At 43.5% G+C, this 26,617-nt stretch overlaps 1 protein-coding gene across 2 annotated transcripts in view; it reads right to left on the reverse strand.

Annotated features, from left to right (window-relative positions):
• The window catches only part of rassf3 (Ras association domain family member 3), a 183,354-nt gene that overhangs the window by 48,095 nt on the left and 108,642 nt on the right, over window positions 1–26,617 (reverse strand). The window contains exon 1 of one of the 2 annotated variants that reach the window (XM_068050332.1): window positions 22,651–23,178. The exons of the other annotated variant lie outside the window; for it this stretch is intronic. Within the exon in view, the coding sequence (XP_067906433.1) occupies window positions 22,651–22,773 (123 nt within the window). The 5' untranslated portion in view covers window positions 22,774–23,178. Of the gene's footprint in view, window positions 1–22,650; window positions 23,179–26,617 lie in introns of those variants that run through there. 2 annotated transcript variants of the gene reach the window in all.

The following is a 26,617-nucleotide window of genomic DNA, read 5'->3' on the forward strand; positions in this document are numbered from 1 at the left end:
TTGTACCCAAGAGATAAACTCCCACTATGGAACCTAGTCTAAGCTTTCCTTATGGGACCTGGCGGAAAACTCCAGACCTTCCCCCAGCTCCTGCAGAAGGAAAGTAAACTGACCTTTTTGTGGCCTCCCCTGGGCCTGATTCTCTCCCTCCTGCTGGGCTAGCCTGGTGGGAGACTCACGGCAGCGTCCGGCTCAGGCCACTGATAAAATTGCAGTCGTGTTCCCATGATGTCTTCGGGACACAATATGTTGGTGAAACCAGGACCCCGCCGCTTTAGGCAGGTTTCTTTGCCACCTGGTTAGTTGACCTGGTTAAAAATCAGGACCAACACCCCCTGGCATCTCTAGGGCAGCCATTAAAAACTGGCCAATTTTAACTGCCCAGTTTCAGGCAGGTGGGCAAGGTTAAAATTGCCCTGAGTTTCGGTCCTGCCACTGTACAAAATCAAAACCTGTTGAGGGACATTTATCTGCAACTCATGGGCACAAGGGAGGGAATCATTGAACATAGCATTGGTTTGAGTAGTTAAAGATGTTGGAGTTTCCCTGGTAGTCATTAAGCTTACTGACTCAGCAGCTACACCACAGACCAGGAAAGCACCAGGAACAATCACCAATCTGTCCTGACATTCCTACATTACAACAGCAACTGCACTTCAAAACATACTTCATTGACTGTAAAGCGCTTAGGGACATCCCAAAGTTCTGAAAGGCACCACGTAAATGCAGGTCTTTAAATGATCTCAGTTAGGGAACTGGAAAAGGAACCACAATTGGACACAGCACCCTTAAGGATGGGGGCCGGCAGGGGTGGGGGGGGGGGGCGGGAACTGGAAATCAGCTATGATTAGACTTCCTAATATGGTGACTACCATAGCCATAAACCCCAATACCCTGGGTGACGATGGCATCAGACTAGGCTATGATGTGTGATGAAACATAGGTATAATAGGCTTAATTAAGTAGTATTTAGATATAGTTAATATATTATACCTTTTAGAATTAAAGATTGAATAAATAGTCAGCTTTCAAGACTCACTGAAATTCCCCTTTAAGAAGGTAAAGTTAAAATTTTCAAGGTCTTTCCAATAGAATGTGAAACAGAAACACCTTTTCAAGTTGGAAAAGCCATTTCAGCGTTTCTGTTGCTAGGGATATGGAGGAGAAACACACATCGAAACATCCTGTGTGACATTACTAAGAGGTAGCAATAAACGTAATTGATAGTGTTGGTAAAATGTAGACAGATTGAGTCAAAAGATTGCTTCAAGGTACCATAAAAAAAACACAATCATAGATCATAAAATAATAACTGGAATAGTACTTACAGGAACAAGATGTCAAATAAACACAATTATAAACATTTTGATCAGATAAATGCTCACAACTTCAAGAGCAGGGGAATTCCAGCAAAACATTAAGTGGAGATGTTAGTTAATGATATTACCAAATATGAATCCCAAAAGCAGGAAAAATACACATAGAAAGGTAACGCCTATATGCTAAAAGGGCAGATGATACCTTAGAAACAGTATAAACATGAGGGTTTCTGAAGTAAAAATTAGAAGTGTTGAATTCTTCATCAATACTTCTTACCCTATGGCTTACTCAGGGAATTTAAGGTAAAAGCTTGCTTTAAATTTTGATGGATATTATAAGACATTGTCATGCTAGATCCCCACCTGCCAAGGATGAGGCATATTAATTTTATCATGTGAACATTGATTTTAAACTGTTGCTGGAGCGAGGAAATTACATGTTAAACAGAACAGCATTGGCTGGAAAAAACATTTGCATACTAACAGACAGTGCTTAGAGGGACAAAGGGGCTGTTCCCTGCTCCAATTGAACCCACAATAGACTTTAGCACCAGGTATTGTGTGTATGAAGAAACATTCCAGGGTCGGCTAAGACAAGAGAATCTACAAACAGACATGATCAGACCAGCTAGTCACATGACTAACCTCCTTGGAACCTGGGTTTTTTCTGAATTGTACGAAGAGTTTGAACTCAGGAAGACTATTTTGCTCCTGGGGTGAAGAAGACTTCTCCTGTCTGCTCCTATCTCTTTCTCACAAGCCACTGGACCCACTGAGGACACATGAACTTCAAGAGAGAAAAGTCTCCTACATCGAACAAGTTTTAAGAAGAATACTGGGCCCCAACGAAAAGCAAGACTTACCTACAATCAAGGACTCTACAGTGAACCTGATGAATAGTAACCAAAATCATCTTCAGATATTGACTCAAACTTTTCCACTTTATTTCTTCTGTTCTTTTCTGTCTCTATCTGCATGTATCGCGTAGGCATGCTAGCGTGGGCACGTTGTGTATCCATAGGCGTTACCCAAATTGGAGTTTAAGTTCAATCTTTTTTCTTTAAACCTAAAAAACCAGTTTGGCTAGTTTCTTTGTCTTATAAGTGGAAGTTAGTGAACAAGGATTCACGAAGGGGGTGCTAAAAAAACAGTGTGTTTAAAATTAAACCCTGTTACAGTAAGACCAGGTGTAGGCTGAGAGGGAACACTAGACCCCTTTCTCACCTGGTCGTAACAATATTTTGCTGTAACATTAGCAGGGTTGAACTTTTGGATTCTATTTTAGAAATAAGATTATGTGCTACATCGCTTAGTAATGTTTGATATTGTGATATACTTATCCACATAAAAGTGTACTGCATGTTCAATTCTTTAATTAATATATAAAAGTTAATAAATCGTCTCATGTAGTATTCTGTATACAACTACAAGAACCCCCTCTCTGTGTCTCTTTAAGTGGAGAGATACATCTTGAAGAGACTTTCCCAGACCCTTATAATATCTGGGATATTTATGACTGAGCCATAATTATTTAAAAATAGGCTATCCGAAAGATGGTAATATTCTCTGTTAGTTTTCTTTCTTTGAGAGAAAGCTAGTACAATTCTTTGGACTCAAATAAGTGTCTATAAGAATTTGTCTGGTTTGAACTTAATTAAGGGAGATTCATAGGGATGTATGCCTGATTTGGTTTAGTCCTTATAAGGGGTTAAAGTCATAAATCATTTCAGATGCAGCCCCAACAGCCTACCAACACTAATTGCCAAGGCTCAGATGGAGCGTGAACTGTGTCGTGCAACCCAAAACTGCTCAGCAAGCACTGGGGTACAAGGAGGAGTGAAAACCCAAAGTAATTTGCCCACAAAAGACTTTAAAAGCATAAGCAAATGTCATCTGATACCTTCCCCTCAATGTACTACAGCTTTAGAATGCACAGCAGCTAGTTTGTTAATCCATGTACACAGTTAATCAACCAATAGCCAGGGTCTGGACTATTAAATATCTGCTTTGCCTTCATTACTCATTCACTGATCACTGCGACACTGCATAGTTATCAGGTGTAGGTGAAGAGGTGGGTGGTAAGGGGGAAATCTAATTGTTGGTCAGAATTTTAGGAGCTGTTAATGTCCTTTTAAGAAATGCACAGCTAACTGAAACAGAATTGTAGGGTTTATTTGTGCGAGATAGTGGTTTGTCGCACATTCTATTTTTGCTCAATCAAGGTCATAACTGTGAAGGGAGAGGGGAAAAGTATCAGAGCAGGAAGCTGCAGCTGTGCTGAGACTAAGTCAGGTTACTTCAGGTTTATGTCCACGTCTCCAGGATGGGCCATACATCATCAACCTTCCCCCTTCTGCTGATTTCACGTCTGTACATCAACTTGCCCTTCCCTTCTGTTACAGCCAAAAAAATCCAGACCTGTAGCCAATTCAGGCAACAGTTCATACTGAAAACAGAGCTCAACACAAAACCCTCAAACAACCCTGTGCTAGCAAACAGAGCAAACTAAGACACTGGTACATTCGAACAGGATTTACATAGGCCACTAATATCGGTCTCTACACTGATGTCAATCATTTAACTAAAAGGAAAAAGGAAAATAACTTGCAATTATATAGCGCCTTTCACCACCACAGGAAATCCAAAAGCACCTTACAGCCAATGAAGTACTTTTGAATGTAGTTACTGCGGTAATGTAGGAAACACGGCAGCCAATTTGCACACAGCAAGCTCTCACAAACAGCAATGTGATAATGGTCAGATAATCTGTTTTTGTGATGTTGATTGAGGGATAAATATTGGCCAGGACACTGGGGAGAACTCCCCTGCTCTTCTTCAAAATAGTGCCATGGGATCTTTTGTGTTCACTGCAAAGACAGACAAGGCCTTGGTTTAACATCTCATCTGAAAAATGGCACCTCCAACAATGCGTCACTCCCCCAGTACTGCTCTGGAGTATCAGCCTAGATTTTTATGTTCAAGTCCTGGAGTGGGACATAGAATCATAGAAAAGTTACAGCACAGAAGGAGGCCATTCAGCCCATCGTGTCTGAACCCACAACCTTATGACTCAGAGCGTTACCAACTGGGCGTCCTTCTGTGCTGCAAGGTTTTATAACATCAGGCCTAAATTTACCCTTTACTAGTTTGAATTTCTGTCCACTTACCCTACTCTCAAATTAATTTATCATGACTAAGAAGTCAATATGTTTAGTCATTTACTAACCTACGTCAAAATCCAACATCACATACATTCCTCCTGGACATTTATTCACGCTCCCATAGCAGATGGTGCTAAGGTTTGGGGATTCCAGTTTTTAAACTGCACCAGTTCCCAGCTTTTCAAAGCTTATTTAAACCACTGCCGTGGGAGTGAACGATGTCTGGAATCCTAGCATGCCAGTTCTTGAGCACTGACCATCAGCACCTGAGTAAGGGTAATTCACAGCCCATTTCTTTTTTATTTCTGACTTGTGTGAGTTTAGAGAGAGAGCGAGATTGGATAACTGGCACCAAACACCAAAATGAGATTGCTGCCTTGAAGTCATTTCAATGCAAGAATTATAGACTGTAATTGTACAATTATATAAGGGCCATTTGAGTTCATTTGTGTCTCAGTGCTGCAGGCCTAAGTACTCTGTACTTTGAGCAGTAACACTCACATTGGGTAGTGAGCTCTCCCCAATGCCTTCAATTACCATCAACATTATGCATACACGCTAGACCCATCATCCCTGTGCTTAGTGGCCTACACTGACTCCCAGTCCAGCTACACCTCGATTTTAAATTTCTCATCCTGGTTTTTAAATCCCTCCATGGCCTCACCATCCCCATCTCTGTAAGCTCCTGCAGCCCTCCGCTTGGAGGCTGTGCCTTTAGCTGCCCAGGCCCTAAGCTCCAAAATTCCCTCCCTAAACCTTCCTCTTTCCTCCTTTAAGATTCTCCATAAAACCTACCTCTTGACTAAGCTTTTTGGTTATCCGTCCTAATGTCTCCTTCTCTGGCTCATTGTCAACTTTTGTCTGATTACACTCCTGTGAAGCACCTTGGGGAGTTTTGCTACCTTAAAGGTGCTCTGTAAATACAAGTTGTTGTTGTAATGGGGGGGGGGGGGGTGTGATGTTTCACATGATCAAAGCTTACCTAAAAACTAGGCACTAAAGCCAAACAGAGCTGCTTCACCTGTGGCAGGAACAGCATCCTATTGGGCTATTTCTATCAAACAATCATTTTCAAGAAAAGATTACCATCAGAACTAGTCGTAACATTCAGCAAATGTCCTTTCTAGTGCAGAAGAACAGAACAGTCTGAAAGATTACAATCTGTACTGCAGGGAGCACAAACTTTGACGGAGGAGGAGAAAACATAAATAATCTGTTGTGTTGCTAGGCAATGATTCTGGCACCACTGCTGTTTTCTGTCTGCCCCACCCCAAATCCAAAAGATAAGTCCCTGCGTAAAGGTTATCAGGCGATGTTTATCTCTTTGAAGACAGATTGCAGAGATTTCTCACTAATCACTATCTCTGAACTCACTGTGTAAACTGACCGATATCCTGAATCACACAGGGCACAGGCACTGCCCAGAGGGCAGCTCTTGGCGTCAACATGTTGTTTAATGTACAGAGATTACTTGAAGTCTGCAACAACCTGCAATTATATAGGGCCTTTCATATAGGAAAAGGTCCAGAAATGCTGCACAGCAGTGTTAACTGGCAAAATTTGGCACCAGTCACACAAGGAGATATCAGGACAGGTGGCCAGAAGTTTGGTCAAAGAGGTACATTTTAAGGAGTGTCTTAAAGGAGGAGAGAGGAGTTGGGAGGGAATTCCAGAGTTTCAGGCCCAGATGGCTGCCATTGGAAATCAGGGAGCAGACCAGAATTGGAGGAGTGCAGAGAGGGTTGTAGGGCAGGAGAAGGTTGCAGAGATAGGGAGGGTTGAGGCCATGGAGGGATTTGAACACAGTGCAGTAAGACTTTCCAAACCAGATCACATGAGAGTGATACAAGGTTTGATATTCATTCCTGTCTACAAAAAGACACACGCATTGTATTCCAGGAGTGCAGTCTGATCATGACCCTCAGATCTCCTAAAAGGCTTCATATACAATGAACTTTGAAATGTTGCACAGATAAAGTTGGCTAACCTGGGCCCAGCTAGGTCCCACAAACAGCAAAATAACCAACTAATCTGTTTTTGGCAGTGTTGATTGAGGAGAACTTCAATAGGATGCTGTTCCTGCCACAGGTGAAGCAGCTCTGTTTGCCTTTCTTCAAGTTGCGCCTGGGATTTTAACACCCATCGAGACAGGTTTTATAATAAAAGCAAAATACTGCAGATGTTGGAAATCTGAAATAAAAACAAGAAATGCTGAAAATACTCAGCAGGCCTGGCAGCATCTCTGCAAAGAGAAGCAGAGTTAACGTTTCAAGTCAGTGACTTTTCATCAGAACTGGCAAAGGCTTGAAGCAAATAAAGCGGGGGTGGGGCAAGAGATAACAAAAGAGAAGGTGTTGATAGGACAGGGTCACAGAGAATAACTGACCAGAAGGTCATGGAGTAAAGGCAAACGGTATGTTAATAATGTGCTGAAAGACAAAGCGTTAGTGCAGAGAGGGTGTTAATGGAGAGAAAAATGAACAGCCCTGCATGATGGGCTCCCCTTTAATATATAGGTATTTTTTATTTTTATTTTGTTTCATCATTCATTTTTTTTACATGTGCCTGCCCACTGTTTTTTGCATGTTTGTACTTTGGGCCAGGGCTGTTCATTTTTCTGTCCATTAACACCCTCTCTGCACTGATGCTTTGTCTTTCACCATACCATTAACATACTATTTGCCTTTGTTCCATGACCTTCTGGTCAGTTATTCTCTGTGACCCTGTCCTATCAACACCTTCCCTTTTGTTATCTCTTGCCCCAGCCCCACTTTATTTGCTTAGAGACAGGTTTTATGATGGTTTAGCGTCTCATCTGAAAGACTGTTCCTCCGACAACGTAGCACTCCCTTTGTACTACACTGATGCATCCGTCTAGGTTATATGCTCGTGTACCTGAGAGTATAGCTTAAACCTCCAACCTTCCCATTCAAGAGGTACGAATGCTATCACATAATCAAACTAGAACTTGGGAATAGGACAGACATTCTCAGCATCTTCAAGTACTTATAGGAATTGCAATTGTCTCCAAACGAAATAACACAAGTGATTAGAGGCTTTTAACAGCTTGTTCCAAGCGAACATATTCCTGTCTAAATTCAACCATACCCATCACATTTGCTTTACCCTTATAATCTTGGGAGGAAATCTTTCCCTCAAGTGATTTTAATAATGTTATACTTTAGAACCTGTCCTGTCTTGAAAACTGGCTCAGTCGGAGCTGATTAAACGAGAGGTTGGGTTGGGGGGGGGTGGGGGTGGTGGGCAGGGGGTGCTGGTGGTGGCTGAAATTTCACAGTTGGGAGTTGTCAAATACTTTTATTGGGTCAATTTTATTTCAAAGGCACCAACTCCTTGCTGGGATAGGGTAGGTTTGCCATGCTACCGGGCATCCTCAACTAGCTGTTCATCATCTCTCCAAGTCTGGATAGTGGGGGCAATTCAACAACAACTTACATTTATATAGTGCCTTTCGCATAGTAAAATGTCCCAAGGAACTTCACCAAACAAAATTGGGCACCATCATGCATGGAGATACTGGGACAGGTGACCAAATGCTTGGTCAAAGAGGATCTTTGAACCAGAAGGAGAGATTTAGGGAGGGACATCCAGAGCTTATGGCCAAAGTTTATAGAAATGGAGCCTTGGTTTAACATCTCACCTGACAGTATAACACTCCCTCAGTACTATCTTTTTAGATATCGTGCATAAACCCCTGGTGTGGGATTTGAACACACAATCTTCTGACTCAGAGGCAGGAATGCTACCCACTCAGCCACAGCACTAGCAGTAACTCTCAATCTCATTCACTGCTTTGATAAACTTCCGTCATGTCTAGTCTGAAAATGTTGCTGATCAGACAATTGAAGTGATGTTATCTTTTCTACATTTCTGGTATAGCACTGCCACTAACAACAGTCCCAACTTTAATCCCAGCGCTAGTAGGGTGTATGAATCAGCAATGTGGGTTCTGGGGATGGCAGGATCCATGCTATCGTACAAATAGCATTTACCCTGCAGTATTATCAGGCAAAGTAATGCTGTGGTTTGTCTCCATTGGTGCTGGGCGCCAAGGTTTGCTGATAGTGGGTGGGCAAGTATTTAGCCTGCCTGTGTAGGCCAGGAGCCTGACTCCCTCAATTACCAGCCTCCATTGAGCATTCCCCAGCCACTGGGAGAAGCCAAGTAGCCAATGAATTCAGAAGTTTCAAAAACAAGCTCCCACGCACACAATATTCCTTGTTTTACAAAAATGTAAGAACATGAAAAATGAGCTGGAGTAGGCCATCTGGCCCCTAGAGCCTGCTCCGCCATTCAATAAGACCATGGCTGATCTTTACCCTCAACTCCATCTTTCTGCACTATTCCCACATCCCTTGATTCCATGAGTATCTAAAAATCCATCAATCGGTCTTGAATATACTCAACGAATCAGCAACCATAGCTCTGGGGTAGAGAATTTCAAAGAGTCACAACCCTTAGCGTGAAGAAATTTCTCCTCACCTCAGTCCTACCCTGAGACTCTGACCCTCTGGTTATCGATTTCCCCAGCCACAAGAACCATCCTCCCAGTTTCTACCCTGTCAAACCCCTAAAAAAAATGTTAAACCTTTCAATTAGATGACCTCTCATTCTTCAAGTGTACTTAATAAAAAATAACACAAGAATGCTTTTCTCCCAATTCTAATAACCCAGTAAGGAAATTGGAGGCTTCAAAGCCTGTTATTGCTTTTGAGAGCCTTTAGTTACTATGAAATAAAGGATACAGTAGCCTAGTGGTTATGGCTTGAGACTAGAAACCATGAAATTGAAAGCTCAAATCCCCCATAGCAATTTACAAAATGTAGTAAATTAGAGCTTTCTCTCTTCTTAAAGACCCAACTGCTTCACTGATACCCCTTAGAGAGGTAAACAAGGTCACCACTACCTAGTCTAGCTTATGGGTAACTCCAGTCACTACACAGTTTATTCTCAATTCCCTTGCAGAAAGTCACCCAATGCCACCTTCTCAAGGCTTCTAGAGATGGGCCATAAATATGGCCTTGCCAACACCATCCATAATAAGTAACAATACTTATATATTTCACATCCACCCCCAGTTTCTATCCAGTATCCTGGATGCACTCAGTCTGCTGATGTGAAGCTGGCAATGACAAGAAAGACAAACTGGTCAGATTTGCCGAGGCCCCAACAACTGGGCAGACCATGCATGGAGACTCCAGGTCTCTGACACTGACCCTTGGGGGTGTTTTAAGTTTGGCAGATATTGCAAAATGGGTGATATTGTATCGGCCGCACATTATACATCTCTCAGCCCCCTCACCTCCATTCGTGTCAGTGGAAATTAAAATCGGTAGAGATGAACAATGGCCAACTGATCTGATATCGCCAAGAATCAGAATGTCCCCCTGCAAGTCCCTGAACACAGTAGATGACTTACCACAAAAATCACAGGTGTTTTGCCAAAGATTTTCCAACCGTCGACATTAATGGGCAGGAAATCACAGGCAAGGCAACAGTGATCTTATAATAAGACACCCACCACATAGCAAGCCTTCCTGGTGGTGTGAGGCCTCAGAAAGGGCTCCTCCCCTCTTTTCATACTAGATTACTGGCCTTGGCAAACGCACAGATGACATGGAACCCCTTCAACATGAACACAAGACGTCTGCAAACGCGACATGAAGTCCTGTGACATTGACCACAAGTCGTGGGAGTCGGTTGCCAGTGATTGCCAGAGCTGGCGGACAGCCATAAAGGCGGGGCTAAAGAGTGGTGAGTCGAAGAGACTTAGCAGTTGGCAGGAAAAAAGACAGAAGCGCAAGGAGAGAGCCAACTGTGCAACAGCCTCGACAACCAATTTTATCTGCAGCGCCTGTGGAACAGTCTGTCACTCTAGTATTGGCCTTTATAGCCACTCCAGGAGCTGCTTCCCAAACCACTGACCACCTCTAGGCGCTTACCCTTTGTCTCTCGAGACAAGGAGGCCAAAGAAGGAGGAAGATATAGAGATGCTATCAATCGCACAGTCGGCCATTGTCAAACAAAGGTCAGCAAAACCCTCAATTCAGCAGTCAGAAATGATGCAAGGCACATGCTGTTACATGACAGGAAGGCAGCGGTCCTGAATCCAGAAACTCGGGAGATTGCGGAAGAAGCCAGAAGCCTGTGCCCAAAATTTCACGTCCGCAGCCAGACAGAAAATCGGATACAGTGCATGTCTAAATTTCCAATACACACTCCAACAGCACGAAAGACTCCTCAATCTTCTGCATGTCCCAAGGCGACTGGCAAAAGAACTAAGGCGTCATGAGGAAAAGAATTTTACGCAGCGAGTTATAGTGATCTGGAATTTTTTACCTGAAAAGGGTGGTGGAAGGAGATACAATAACAACGTTCAAAGGGAATTGGATAAATACTTGATAGGGGAAAATTTCACAGTGCCATGAGGAAAGAGCAGGAGAGCGGAATTAATAGGATCGCTCTTTCAAAGAGGCAGCACAAGCATGATGCGTTTCCAACTGTGTTGCATTATTCTACGATTCTACTCATTTGGTGCTTTGTACAGTCCTGATTGTAAGCAGTATTTGTAAGACAAGCCACCACCAAGGACAAAAATTTAATTTTGCATGATGAGGCAGTTTTAAAAACAATGGAACATCAGGCTGAGAACTCTAGCAAAACTACTTTAGGTCCCCTCCCCCCATCTCCAAATGGACAAATCTCCAACATTGGCATTTACCGACTTCTTGTGTTTCACAGGAAACACCTTGTTTCCTCTCAAACCTCTAACTAAGAAAAACCCAAGAATCTTCAGTATAGGAGCAGCATGTTCCTACTCCAGATTCACTGCTTCTTTGGATATTTCTAGACGAGGAGTTTTGATGCAGTTACACTGGAGCCTGGTGCAGTAAAGTAGGAATGCCTGTGTCCTGAAGGTACAAAATCAAATCAGCAATGATAATACAGGTTAAAAACATGACTGAGGCTTGAGCACTTCCTGTTCACTCTGTTCCTTCTTTCCCTAAGACATTGATTTATGTTTAGGCAGGATTCTGCTTGTGCCAGTTATCATGCGATGCCTCACCCAATTTGGAGAGGGTACAGAGGAAATTTACTTGAGTGGGTTTCAGGAATAAGGGATGACAGTTTCATGGATAGATTGAAGAAGCTTGGGTTGTTCTCCTTGGAGCACAGAAGGCCAACAGGACATTTGATAGAGGTGTTCAAAATTATCAAATCATTCCTCGACAGCACCTTCCAAACCCACAACCTCTACCACTTAGAAGGACAAGGGCAGCAGATGCATGAAAACACCAGCACCTGCAAGTTCCTCTCCAAGTCACACACCATCCTGACTTGGAACTATATCGCCGTTCCTTCACTGTCACTGGGTCAAAATCCTGGAACTCCCTCCCTAACAGCACTGTGGGTGTACCTACCCCAAATGGACTGCAGTGGTTCAAGAAGGCAGCTCACCACCACCTTCTCAAGGGCAATTAGGGATGGGCAATAAATGCTGGCCTTGCCAGTGACACCCACATTCCGCAAATGAATAAATGAAAATGAAAAGTTTAGATAGAGCAAATAAAGAGAAATTGCTTCCAATGGCTAAAAAGGTCAATAACCAGAGGACACACATTTAAAATGCTGGGCAAAAGATCAAAGACGACATGAGAAAAAACTTCTAATGCAGAGAGTGATTAGGGTTTGGCATGCTCTGCCCGATAGGGCGGTGGATACAGATTCAATAGAAGCCGTCAAAACGGGAATTGGATAAATACCTCAAGGAGAAAAAAACTGCAGGGAAAAGGGGGAAAAAGGTGGGGAGTGGGACCAACTGAATTGCTCTAAGAAAGGGCCAGAGCAGATTCGATGAGCCGAATGGTCTCCTTCTGTACTATACTATTTTAGGAAAATACCAATTGTGTGTGAACGTAGACACTGAGTACTGGCAGGCACCAGGCACCACTGTCCCCCTCAACGGAAATACACTCCTGCTGCAGCAGTCTCCAGAGACCAGGCATAGGGGGATTTGACAAGACAATTTAACACAACAGATTGGGGATTAATCTTGTCAACTTCTCTCTGTGTTTGATTTATGTTGCCCACTTACCTAGACTTTTGCCTCCCAGGTGGATTCATGTGGGATGGGGCCGAGGCTGTGAAAAATTGTCCAGCACCCAGTAGCGTAAAGTCCAAGGCAGATTTTAACACCTGGGCCCCATGGACTCGCTGTTGGCATCAAGTTTCCCACGTAAACCCGGCAGGAAACCAGACTGGTAGAAGCAGGATTTCAGGTGGCAGGAGCCCACCACCTGGGCCTGAAGTACAATCACTGACATTGAGTTATGTGGTTCAGGGGAAGGATATGGAGGGGGCAGTGGGTTGGGGGCAAAGGAAAAAGATTCGCATTTATACAACACCTTTCACGACCTTGCGTTTAAAGTACTTTACAGCCACTGAAGTACTTTTGAAGTGTAATCACTGTTGCAATATAGGAAACACAGCAACCAATTTGCACCCAGCAAGCTCCCACAAACAGCAAAATTATGATCAGATCGACTGATTTTTTTTTTTTAAAAGTGATATTAATTATGGGATAAATATTGTCTAGGATACCTGAGAGCACACCCCTGCTCTTGGGGTGCCATGGGATCCTTTACATCCACCCAAGGTGGCAGACTGCACCTCAGTTTAACATCACATCTGAAAGACAGCATCCCCCGACAGTGCAGCATTCCCTCAGTACTGCACTGGGAGTGTTAATTCAAGTTTCTGGCGTGGGACTTGAACCCACAGCCTTCTAACTGGAGTGAGAGTGCTACCAACTGAGCCACGGCTGAATACTCATATTCTGCTGATACCTAATATCACTGCCAGTGGTAAACAAAGCACTAAAGACTATTTATTTTTAAAATCTGCAGTTCAGAGACCTTCCCCCCAATACCCCCTGCTGCCACTTCCCAATCCCTCCACCTCCCAGCTGCTGTTTGGGACCTGCTGTACTTCCAACAGCAGAGATGATCCCTGCAGCAGTCATGATGTCTCTTATCGGTGACCTCACCACGACATGGGTCTGCTCATTCACGTAAACACACACCGTCCATAAGTGACACACAGCCAGTCCACACATGCACAAATGGGCAGGATCAATCATCTCGCAGCTGGTCTACAGAGAGGGCCAAATGCACCACCGAGATGAGAATGCGGGGGAGCGGCACATTCAGCTCACTCTTCCCTGGACAGCAATCCAATAAAACAACTTCTGCTGCTGTCAGGAGGAGTCACTGATGCAAGTTGCAGGTCGCTCTTGGTGGTGTGCTTCGCTTCGTTTATTCTGCTGGAGCCAAAACATTGCATCAATATCAAGGTTGCAAAAACATACATTTAACTGTTTTTGCAAGGCAGTGCCAAAGGGAAAGCCATGGGATCGATCGTAACATTTGGGCATTGGTTGGCCACCGATTCCAGCAGCAAAGAGGAACCCCCCTTCTGCCACCCCACCCACTCCCTAATTTAGATCAGGCAGGCAAACTGCAAAGGCACCAATCAGAGGCGTCAAGAGTGGGCTGGGGCAGCCACCAGCAAATTAAGTTGCCAGGGTGAGGTGTCGCAATCGTGGAGAATCAAGGCTCCCAGGGCAGCAGTGCCCAGATTATTTCTGTAGGCCCCGGAGGAGCCCATGCACAATGCAGACCCCAATCAGTTCCAACCTAAAATGGCAGTTAGGGTCCCCATGTATCGGCAGCATCAGACGCCGATTTCAATATTAAAAACGATCCTATTGTCGATATCAGGCAGGCGCTTTGGACACCTCGCAGTAGGCCCCTTTCAGGATGGAGCCTGATGTATTGTGTAATGGGGCTGTAAGGCCATCAACACCACTTTTGAAAACCAACTCCTTTAGCAGTGTTTTTTTGCCCAGCTACTGAAGTCTCCGTTGGTACAGTTCACAATACCAAACATTAGTAATTTATTAACTTTCATCGAGTTTGGCATTCCAGATTCATGAACCAAGATTCCTACATTACAATCTCTCGCACAGATTTATTACTTTTTTTTAAAAACTGAGTTACAATTGTCCTCGGAAAGCACTGAAACATGCTGTCACCAGTGAGCAGCAAGATAAATCAGACATCTTCCGAATGAAGGGTTAAACCACAGCCTTGTCAGCCTGTTCTGCTGGGTGGGTATAAATGACCCAATGACACTGTTGGAAGCTAGCAAGGTTAGCACTGGAACAGGCAAGCCTGGAGTGGTGAAAGCAGGTTTGCAGCAGTGAAGGGGTGCAGGTACAGGCAGAAAGGGACAATATAGGGAATGTTTAGCCCTATTTCACGGTGGCACAGTGGTAATCCAGGGGCCCAGGCTAATGCCCTGGGAACACGGGTTCAAATCCCACACGGCAGCTGGTGGAATTTAAATCCAATTAACTAATAAAAAGCTGGAATTCAAAGCTAGTCTTGGTAATGGTGCCATGAAACTCTTATCGATTGCCGTCAAAACTAAAGTTCTTTATGGAAGGAAATCTGCCATCCTTACCTGGTCTGGCCTACATGTGACTCCAGACCCATAGCAATGTGGTTGACTCTTAACTGGCCTCTGAAATGTCTCGCAAGTCTATCAGTTGTCAAGGGCAATTAGGGAAGGGCAACAAATGCAGTCCTTGCCAGTGATGACCGCATTCCATGAAAGAATTTATTTTCAAATTTCCACTGCAACCAGCACAGATGCATTTAATGGGAAGCTGGATAAATACATGTGGGAGAAAGGAATAGAAGGATATCTTGCTGGGCCATCAGATGAAGGGAGGGAGGAGGCTCACGTGGAGCAGAATCATCGGCACGGACCTGTTGGGCCTGTTTCTGTGCTGTAAATATGATGCAATGCAAATAGACGGCAGAACCAATTTAGAAAGCTGAGGTGACGCAAGACCAGAAACCATTTCCTTGAGGCAGATATAGCACTCGGAACATTCCTGACACTTATGTCCTTCATTGACTGCCAGAATTTTCTTTAAAAATTAACAGATTTTGTGAAATGCTATATAAAGCCGTTACATCATAAAACATTCACTCTGCCAACAGAACTCAGTATGATGCTGATTTCATGTATGTGCATGACTCCTGATAAAGAGAATCATGGGGCGGGGAAAGGAAGGAAAAGAAAGCTGGAAATCCTTTTCCAAAAGAATTATCTCATTAGCCTTCGCTTCAGATCTCAAAGCAGTTTTCCAATTTCCAAAGCATACAAAGGCCGTTCCTAAGTTAGAACACAAAGCGGCTGTAAACTGAGGTTACTTGACTATAAATAATGCAGCAGGTACCATCATTAAAATACATTGCAGAGTTTTTTCCATTCGAAACAGATCCTCCTCCAGATAAACTGACAAGGTGCCATGACCACAATGGCACACTGCAAATCCACTGCATCTTTTCAACAAGGTTTCATTGAATCATGCCGCAGAGAGGGAGGCCATTTGGTCCATCGTACTTCTGCCAGCTCTATGAAAGAGCTATCCAATTAGTCTCATTCCCCTCCTCTTGCCCCATAGCCCTCCAAATTGCTCCTTTTCAAGTATACATCCAATACCCTTTTGAGAGTTACTACTCAATCTGCATTCACCAAACTTTCAGGCAGCGCACTCCAGATCATAACGAGCTGTATAAAAATAATAATCTCCATATCTTCTCTGGTTCTTTTTCCAATTATCTTTTTGCGTTTTTGGTAGATTGTTTAATTATCTATCTTCAAACAGATGTTTCCACTTGATTTTGTACTGATTTAATCACCTCTGTTTGACACGGTTCAAACTTGCACTGGGCATGAGGTGCTACGTTTTCGACATGCAGAGAAAGAGGACACAAAATACTTTATAGGGCACAGGTCACACTGGCATCAGGAAATGTGGATGCCAATGTCGGTGGACATTGGCATTTGTTCTAGTGCCAATGCCCCAGCTTAGTGAAGCTGGCTGCTTGAGGCCCACACATCAGGAACTACAACATAAAAACAAACTCCTAGTAAGAAGATGGGTGGCAAACTTGAGCTCATGCTTGACTCAACAATTGGGGTCTGTTAACCTTCCAAACAGGAAAAATGCTCTGGTACCTTTAAGGGGGCACCACTGGGGTGAAACCATTAAACACCGGTTGGATATGTCGGTCATATGCATGGAGTGATGGAATGAATTGCGCTAACATGCTCAGGTACTTGGCAACTTTATTTTTTTGTATGGCTGTCACATACAATGTCCTGCTATAAACCATGATGAACACAAACAAACAAATGGAAAAGGAAGCTGCATCAACCAGGATCTGCCGATAACCAGTGGACTATATCCTACCCATGTTGACATGAAAATCAATGCAAATGACCAGTGCCACTAATGAGAGGCCCATTTAACTTTGTATGAGGAACAGGACTAAAAATAGAGTTCGACACAAGTTTTCTTCTCCCTGCTTCATAAAAGCTACCCCAAGGCTTCTTCAACTGCGTCAGTGTGAAATGATTACCAGATTTGCTTCCCCCACCCCAGTTAGAAGGCAACAATTCCCTGCAATTGCTGCAGCTTTTACAACTCAACATTATCAAGCAATTTCACCCTGCTCTGAAAATCCAGAATAAATTTCCCACTCCATTTGAATAGGGACGACATAAAATACATTTCAAAGGCATGCTATATCGTTAGAGGTGCTGTCATTTGGACAAGACATTAATTGAGGACCTACCTTCAGTTGGGGCATAAAAGAATTGCCTATATAACAACTAAGTGATGCACCTTTGTGATGTCCTGACAACAAGGTGTCTTTAACATAGTAAAACAACCCAAGGCACCATCGGACAAAAACTAACATTGAGCCAAAGGAGGTGGCAGTAAGACAAGTGACCAAAGGGTCAAAAGGTCTTGCAGGGCATCTTAAAGGGAGGAAAGGAGGAGCATTCCAGTCTCAGTGGTACGATCAGCAACTCAGTGACAAATAACTGCAGATGGAGAAAAAGAAGAACAACATATCTGCAGCTTAAAACAGGGAGCAAGGGGCATGTGCAGAGCAAGTGTCTGTCACCTAATATCTAACACATCGGATGTGACAGGAAATGCCTTTCCTCCCACTTGGGACCTCAACCCCAGGCTTAGCAACATTACTGGTAAATGGGCTTCCAGTTAAGCTAATTGCATAGGCCTGTGCTAAGTCATTCCACTTTAGCTTCATCTTTCCTGTAATCATGTGTGCTGTGCACCATCTGGATGCATAAGTGACTTCAAAAAGCTTAGACAACTGTAGCCTTTCCACCAAGAACACAAGATAAACGTTTAATTAAAGAGAAAGCTAGCACAGAGCTGAGTGATTTACATCGGAGTTGGAAGATAAAGCTTTTAAAAGGGATACCATGAGTGTTTCGCACCAGTAAATGTTGCTGTTTAATTACTGCTATAGGATCAATGCTACACCTGGAATTATCAGGACCTTGGATTAAAACCAGTTTCTAAATCAATCTCCCCTGCCTCCTCTCCTAAAAGTGCCAGTCCACTATGCAGCCCAGTTAGAGCTCCCAGCCAAAACTTATGCAGCTAAGTTATGCAGCTTAGTGTCCAAAACTTATGCAGCTAATTTCCTGTTTGGCCACTCCCAGGATGGAGCATGGCTTGCAGGGAAACACTGGTCATGGTATTAGCCTTTATATACATCAGGCCAGACAGAAGGGATTCTAAAATCTGCAATCACATTCAGTGCTGGTCAACCAAAGTCAGTCAGTGGGATCTCATTTGAGGGAAACATTCACTGATTGTAAAGAAATTGGGAAAAGAGAGATCCCAAAGTAGCGGCAGCTTTGATGCAGGTTCTGGGTTCAGCACTGTGTTAACTGACAACCACTCTGTGAACTTGCATGGCTTGCCACAGGAGTCGGTCATTCAGCCACCTTGAGCACATTCCACTTTTCAGTTAGATGATGGTCTTGAAGAACAGTTCATTCAAAAAGGAACAATGTACCTCCACAACTCACCAGCATGGGATGTAATGCTGTTTAATTTAATTTGCTCTTGGGATGTAGGCACACTGACAATGCAGTATTCATTGCCCATCCCTAGATGACATGAGGAGATTAGGGTTCGACATATGGAAATTTCCATAGAACACCCTCACAACAGACTAAAAATCAACCAACCACATCATCATAATTCAGGAACAATAAGGATATGAAGTCATCCTCACAAGGGCGATAGTTAACTCACCCCTGCAAGCAGTGTTTACTTCTACAAATGAAAGTGAGAACTGAAATCAGGAAATTGTAACATGTTTTTATCTTAATGTAAAAGTAGAGCTGGTTTTGTTTGCAGTTAAGGCGCGCTCAGACTCTCTTCATCTGACCAGCCTCAAGTGTCAGCATGACTCATCTCCAAGTCAAACATATTGTAAAAGCAAAATACTGCGGATGCTGGAAATCTGAAATAAAAACAAGAAATGCTGGAACCACTCAGCAGGTCTGGCGGCATCTGTGGAAAGAGAATCAGAGTTAACGTTTTGGGTCAGTGACCCTTCTTCGGAACTGGAAGAAGGGTCACTGACCCGAAACGTTAACTCTGCTTCAAACATATTGTATTTCTTTAGTGCCTTTAACGTAACAAAACATTCCAAAGCACTACACAGGAGCATTATCAAACAAAATGTGACACTGCAGCATGAGATATTAGGACAGGTGATGAATAGCTTGGTCAAAGAGGTAGGTTTTAAGGAGTGCCTTAAAGAATGAGACAGAGGTCGAGAGGTGTTGGGAGGGCATTCCAGAGCTTAGGGCCCAGGTAACTGAAGGCACGACTGTCAATGGTGAAGTGATTAAAATTGGGGATGCTCAAGAGGCTAGAATTGGAGGAGTGCAGATATCTCAGAAGGTTGTAAGGCTAGAGGAGATTACAGAGGGGTGAGGCCATGGGGGATTTGAAAAACAAGGATGAGATTTTTAGAAATTAAGGCATCGCACAACTGGGAGTCAATTTAGATCAGTCAGCATCAAAAGGTTGTAAATTGAAGCCCCATTTCAGATTTGGTTACATGATCTAGTGCTGCACTGGTCAGAGGTGCTGCCCTGACTGGGATGTTAAAGTGAGGTCCCATGTTACTGTTCCAGTGTTTTGCCTGGATATTGAAGATCTCCCAGTTGTCTACGTTCCTCCCTCAACTAACACCACTAAAAACAGATGACTGGTCATTCATCTCAGCACTCTTGGTGGGATTGTGCTATGCACAGCATGTCACTCAGTATTTTACCCAATGTAAAGCACTTTGGGTAATTTCTGAGTTGTAAAAAAGGGCAATATCTTTTCTTTCTTCAGCTTCCAATGCAAGACAACCTTTTTTTTTTAGTAACGCTCCCTGCCCTATACACTACAGTGCAACAATATCTGGACTGCACCTTTTCTAAAGGATAAGGAACAATAGGCACTGAAAACTTGAGCTGCACGAGGGACAATGTAACCTGTGGTTCAAATGAAGTCATGGCAAATCACTTATCTAAAAGTTCAATGTCCTTTATACTGGCCTTGACTAAAGCAGTGATGCAATCAACAATGCAGTTTAAATTTGTTTCTCTTGTATCGTAAAGTTTACTGAAATATGTGACATATGTGACAAGGCTAAATACGAGGTCAGCGCTAGTGTGGAAATTTGACATCTGGCCATTTCAAATTTTGGCCAATAGGTTATTGGATCCAATTCGATTGGAATTTAAAGCACATTTTATATGGGGAGTGAGTATGAAACCAGGACCATCCCCCAATTTTGGCCTTACTTTTCCTTAGGGTATTCAATTTTAACAGGTATTGGCAGACAGGAGGTAGCTCCTCTCCTATAGTGACCATTTGACATTTGCCAGTCTAGATCGTGGAAACTGGCAAGCTATTAAACCACAGATAGAATCTATCAGAACTCCATCCCATATATCACTAATCCATCCACACATTTTCCAGTAGGACTGCGTTCAGGAGTGGGAGCACATCCTGGACCTGAGCAAGGGGCACTAATGGAACTTTGCTCACTCCTGCTTCAGTATCCCAATTGGTTTCAGAGCCTGTGACTTAAGGTGGGGTAAAAATGGCTCAGGATTCCTGTTTATTCTTTTAACAACCACTGCTTGAAGCAAGAGCCTGCGGTCATCAGGAATGGAACTACAATCAACTCCAGTCTCAAGTCATCTGGGGATGGGCAGTGAACACTGCCTAGTCAGTGTGGCCTGCATCCTAAGAGCAAATTTATAAAAAGAACTACATCCCACAATGATGAGATCTGGAGGCACATTGTTCCTTTTAAATGAACTGTCCTTCAAGACTGTGATCTAACTGAATGGCAGAACAGGCTCAAGGGGCTGAATACTGATGCCCCCTACCCGAGTCAGGTGGTCTGCTGACTGTTGTGGGCTCACCCACAAGTTGTGGGCAGTTAAATGGGATATTAAGTGCCTGCGGGGCTACACCCCAGTAAGAACCCAACTCCTCTTCGCAGGAAAAGTGGAGAAGAGGAGAACGGAAGCTACTTCTTCCACAAGAAACAGAAGAGGTGCTTGTTTAACTTGTGCCTTCCACTACTGTTAAAGTAGTAACAAAATATCTCCTGATGACAACTACTCATGTGAATCTTATAAAAGGAGTGGACAGTTAACCAGTATTAACCCAACACTCTACCAATGAATACAAGTACTAAAGGTACAAGGTATGCTCTGTTTAACTTCAGCTAGTGACTACATAAGTTAAAAATAAGCAGAATTAATCAATCATTTATTGCAATATACCTCCATAAATCTGACATCAATGACTTGTAATTGTGCAGAAGCAGTGTCACATTCACCAACAACTTGTATTGTTGTAACAACTTTAATGCAATAAAATGTCCCAAAGTGCTTCACAGGAACATTATAAAACAAAATATGGCACCGAGCTACATAATGAGGTATTAGATCAGATGATCAAAAGCTTGGTTTGAGGTAGATTTTAAGGAGAATCTTCAAGGAGGAACATGAGGCGGAGAGGTGTAGGGAAGGTATTCCAGAGCTTGGGACCTAGACAACTGAAGGCACAGCCACCATTAGAGGAGCGATTAAAATTGGGGACGTACAACAGATCAGAATTAGATAAGTGCAGATATCTCAGAGGGTGTGGGGCTGGAGGAGGTTGCAGAGATAGGGAGGGGCGATGGAGGGATTTGAAAACAAAGTTGAGAATGTAGCAAACCAATGCAATAAACTTGTGTGTAGACAAAGCCACCGACCCTACTTTGCACCTTTAGCTCGCTTTCTAAAATAGAATACATAAATACTACCAAAAGTTATACCAAAACAAAAATTTCAAGTGGAGACGTTAGCAAAGTGACAATATTACTGGACTAGTCATCCAGAGCCCTGGACTAATACTCTGGAGATACAAGTTCAAATCCCACCAAGGTGGCTTCGGGAATTTAAATTCAATTAATGATTAAATCTGGAATAAAATGCTAGTCTAATTAATAATGACCATGAAGATTGTTGTTTTAAAAAACCCACCTGATTAATGTCCTCCAGGGAAGGAAATCTGCCGTCCTTACCTAGTCTGGCCTACATGTGACATGTACATCCCTGATTTTAATTGCTCCACCATTGGTGGCCGTGCCTTCAGTTGCCTAGGCTGCAAGCTCTGGAATACTCTCCCTACACCTCTCCGCCTCACTTTTAAGCAGTGTGGATGCCTAACTGCCCTCTGAAATGGTGTAGCAATGCAATGAGATGTATCAAACCACTACAGAAATACTGTGTATGTACCTGCACCACATGGACTGCAGAAGTTCAAGAAGGCAGCTCACCACCACCTTCTTAAGGACAATAAATGCTGGCCTTGCCAGCGACACTCACATCCAAAGAACGAATGAAAAAAGTATACACCAACATATGGACTGATGCCAGAAAGGCACTGGTCGCCTGGGAGGAGCAAACAGTTCAAAAGCTTTACACACCTAACAGTTACTGTACATTGTTACCGAGTCTTAGTCTTTTATATTGGGTTTTTAAAAAATTGGTTATTTTGTCCTTTTTACCAATTGTTTAACTCTAATAATATCTGCAGCTTACATTCTTTTTGATTCCATTCAATCTACTAACATTGCTTTCAAAAATGTTGCTACTAAAAGAAAAACTGCACTTACTCGATCAGATTTAGGTTTAGCTTGTGGCTTCTTGAAGAAAGAAGTTCTTGCAGTGAAGAAATACTCCTCAGAGTCCTCTTCTAAGCTGCTGTACCCGCTACTCATAGTGCTGGTCCACGTCATCTGCAAAGGGCTCCTTCTACCAGCACACACACATACACAAAGCAGCAGTCAAAAAAATGTACAGTATTCGGGGCTGAAAAACGTCCAAGGTAATGACTGAGGCAGCTTTCCCCTCCCCTAGAATGTAGCTGGAACTGAGAAGCCTGACCTGCTCTCAGCTCCCTTCAGTCCAAGAGGAATTGATTTAAACTGAAGTGTTGACATTGTACATTAAGTCCCTCCCTACCCGTCTCTCTCTCTCTCTCTCTCTCTCACACACACTCAGTCTCAGCTTCTCCTCAAATTCTTGGCTGTGAACTTCTCTCCACGCAAAACACTGCCAAAGAAAGTCTCACTTTGTACAACAGAGAGAAAGAGAGGGAGCTGGCTGAGTGGCAGCAAGTTAACTATTTTCTTTAATGCAGGGCTGTTCGTGCTCGGTAATCTGTTGGCAAATCAGATGTGGTAATTCTGCAGCTCACACCCACACGAGTGAGGGATGAAGTCATCTCTATCCAACCCCCTTCAGTTTCTGCAATTAGCCAGCAGTTACATTTCCTGTAAATCTTACACCAGTCAAAGTCATTCATCCAGCTCAAACAGCAAGATTGAATTAGTTGGTAACAGGGTGTGAAATTGACCTGTAACTTCTTAAAGTGTGCGTCCATTGTAAAGCAAAATTTTTTTAAAGGTATATATTGTGTAAACTGGACTGAATCACTGAGTCACGAATGATACCGGGGAGAAAGAATTAGTCACAAGTTACAGCATCTGCCCAATTAGATGCAGATTAAGTTATTTTTAGATGGTGCTAGTAGCATTATTTTACTAGATTTCCCAGCTACCAGTCATTAGGGCACACAACCTGAACAGATCGGACAAGTTTAACTTGGCGTTCAGGGGCACTGACACTAGAACATTATAAAAAAACACTTTAGTTCAGTTTGAAGTACTTTCAGAACATCTTTGTGTTACAAGGTTGCCTTTAGTGCTGTTGGCAGCAACTCTACATAAATTACCTGATGTTCTGACAGCAAAATCCTCCCCCGTTCCCCCCTCCTCCACCACCCGCCCCCACCTTCCTCCCCCCACCCCAACCCCCATCCCCCAGCCCCACACCAATAATTTTTCACTCAGGCTGAAAGTAAAATAATGCTATACAAAAGTGTGAACAGTTGATTGGCTCGTCTCCAGATCCATCTCTGCAACCTTCACAACTGCTAGCAACAGCCCCCTCAAAAAAAACTCCTCTCAAAACCTTCCAACCTTTCCAATCTATCCCCAAACTGTTCATTTCGAAAGCATCATGGAGAGGTGAGGTGAGAGTGACTGCCCTTGACATCAAGGCAGCATTTGACAGAGTATGGCATCAAGGAGCCCTAGCAAAACTGGAGTCAATGGGAATCAGGGGGGAAACTCTCCGCTTGTCAGTGTCATACCTAGCACAAAGGAAGATGTTTGTGGTTGTTGGAGGTCAATCAAATGAGCTCCAGGACATCACTGCAGGAGTTCCTCAGGGTAGTGTCCTAGGCCCAACCATCTTCAGCTGCTTCATCAATGACCTTCCTTCAATCATAAGGTCGGAAATGGCGATGTTCGCTGATGATTGCACAATGTTCAGCACCATTCGCGACTCCTCAGATACTGAAGCAGTCTGTGTAGAAATGCAGCAAGACCTGGACAATATCCAGGCTTGGGCTGATAAGTGGCAAGTAACATTTGCGCCACACAAGTGCCAGGCAATAACCATCTCCAACAAAAGAGAATCTAACCATCTACCCTTGACATTCAATGGCATTACCATCGCTGAATCCTCCACTATCAACATCCTGGGGGTTACCATTAACCAGAAGCTGAACTGGAGTAGCTATATAAATACCGTGGCTACTGAGCAGGTCAGAGACTAGGAATCCTGCAGTGAATAACTCACCTCCTGACTCCCCAAAGCCTGTCCACCATCTACAAGGCACAAGTCAGGAGTGTGATGGAATACTCTCCACTTGCCTGGATGTGTGCAGCTCCAAAAACACTCAAGAAGCTCGACACCATCCAGGACAAAGCAGCCCACTTGATTGGCATACCATCCACAAACATTCACTCCCTCCACCACCGACGCACAGTGGCAACCATGTGTACCATCTACAAGATGCACTGCAGCAATGCACCAAGGCTACTCAGGCAGCACCTTCCAAACCTGCGACCTCTACCACCTGGAAGGACAAGGGCAGCAGATGCATGGGACCACCACCACTTGCAAGTTCCCCTCCAAGTCACACACCATCCTGACTTGGAACTACATTGCCATCCCTTCACTGTCGCTGGGTCAAAATCCTGGAACTCTCTTCCTAACAGCACTGTGGGTGTACCTACCCCACATGGACTGCAGCGGTTCAAGAAGGCAGTTCACCACCACCTTCTCAAGGGCAATTAAGGATGGGCAATAAATGCTGGCTTAGCCAGCGACACCCACATCCCATGAATAAATTTTTAAAGGTGCTATACATATATACACAAGTATATATTAATTACAATAGTGACTAAACTTCAGAAAATGTAAGTCATTTTCTGTAAAGATGTTTTGGATGTCACAAGGTTGTGAAAGGCGCTATGTAAATGCAAGTCTTTCTTCATTGTTCTCGGTGGCTGTAGCTCACTGTCCTTCCTCACCCTCTCCCATTGCTGACCATTCAATCCTGCTTGAACATCTCTGCCCCACAGTCCACACTGTGGCACTGCTCTCTTCCATGCCCACTCCTGTCATATCACAGACATCATGTTGTCTCAAGTGACTTCTTCCCAAAAGAACGCATCCTCACCTCTAGTAAACATAGAAGTTTCTAGAATTTATGGCACAGAAGTAGGCCATTTGGCCCATCTGGACTATGCCCCATGGTTCCAAACATGGCTCAAAATGACAGGAAACAGGAGCAGGAGTAGGCCATTTGACCCCTTGAGCCTGCTCCGCCATTCAACCAGACCATGGTTGACCTTCTACCTCAACGCCATTTTCCCGCACTATCCCCATATCATTTGGTACCTTTAATAGGTTCCCTCCTATTCAGCATTTAAAAGATTTAGACAACGCAAATCTCCGGAGGACGAAGTTTAAAATTACCCCAAAAACCTCAACAATTTCAGAGAGACCTTTGGTAATTGGCAAAATCTTCACCTTCATAACACTCTCCTCATATTGGAACATCCACCTGATTGGCCACACTTTCCGCACTTATACCCTTCTCAACAGGGCTGAGGAGTATAATTTAATCAGGGTAAGCTCTGATCGTATCACATGCTGGGAGGGAAGCACAGGCCTTTCGAAAGGTTTACAGATAAACAGAATTCAATAGATAACATTGGCCTCCTTTGTAACTCCGTATGTCAGTCTCGAAAAGTAAACTGCATGACCGGAAAGGTTAATTAAAAAAAGAACATTTGGCTGAACTATGAATGTATACCCTTTATGAGAACGTCTTTGGCCTGAGATTGAGATAAAATATACCTAGCTGGAGGCTGCTTCTATAAATGATAATTGTTCCCATATTTGCAAACACGACTGACCCCTCTTAGCTTTCACAGACCAGCCCCACTCGCTTGTTCAACAGACTCTCCCCCACTCAAAATTATTCTACTAACAAATTATTAGGTTGAAATATTTTCTTTAACTTTCCTAAACTTGTAAAAGATTGTAAGGACAATTTTCGCCTCCTCATCATTCACCCATCCCGCCACTTCCCCCATCGCCTAAAACACAAGTTGGGTGGAGCGCATCTGAAGTTCAGTTTGCCTGACAGGACTTAAACTCATCCTTATTATTGGACAACTTATTTCAGTAGCTTTGATGCTACACTACTGCAGGAATACCTTT

This window comes from Heterodontus francisci, chromosome 18, assembly GCF_036365525.1.
Source record: "Heterodontus francisci isolate sHetFra1 chromosome 18, sHetFra1.hap1, whole genome shotgun sequence".
Lineage (NCBI taxonomy): Eukaryota > Metazoa > Chordata > Chondrichthyes > Heterodontiformes > Heterodontidae > Heterodontus > Heterodontus francisci.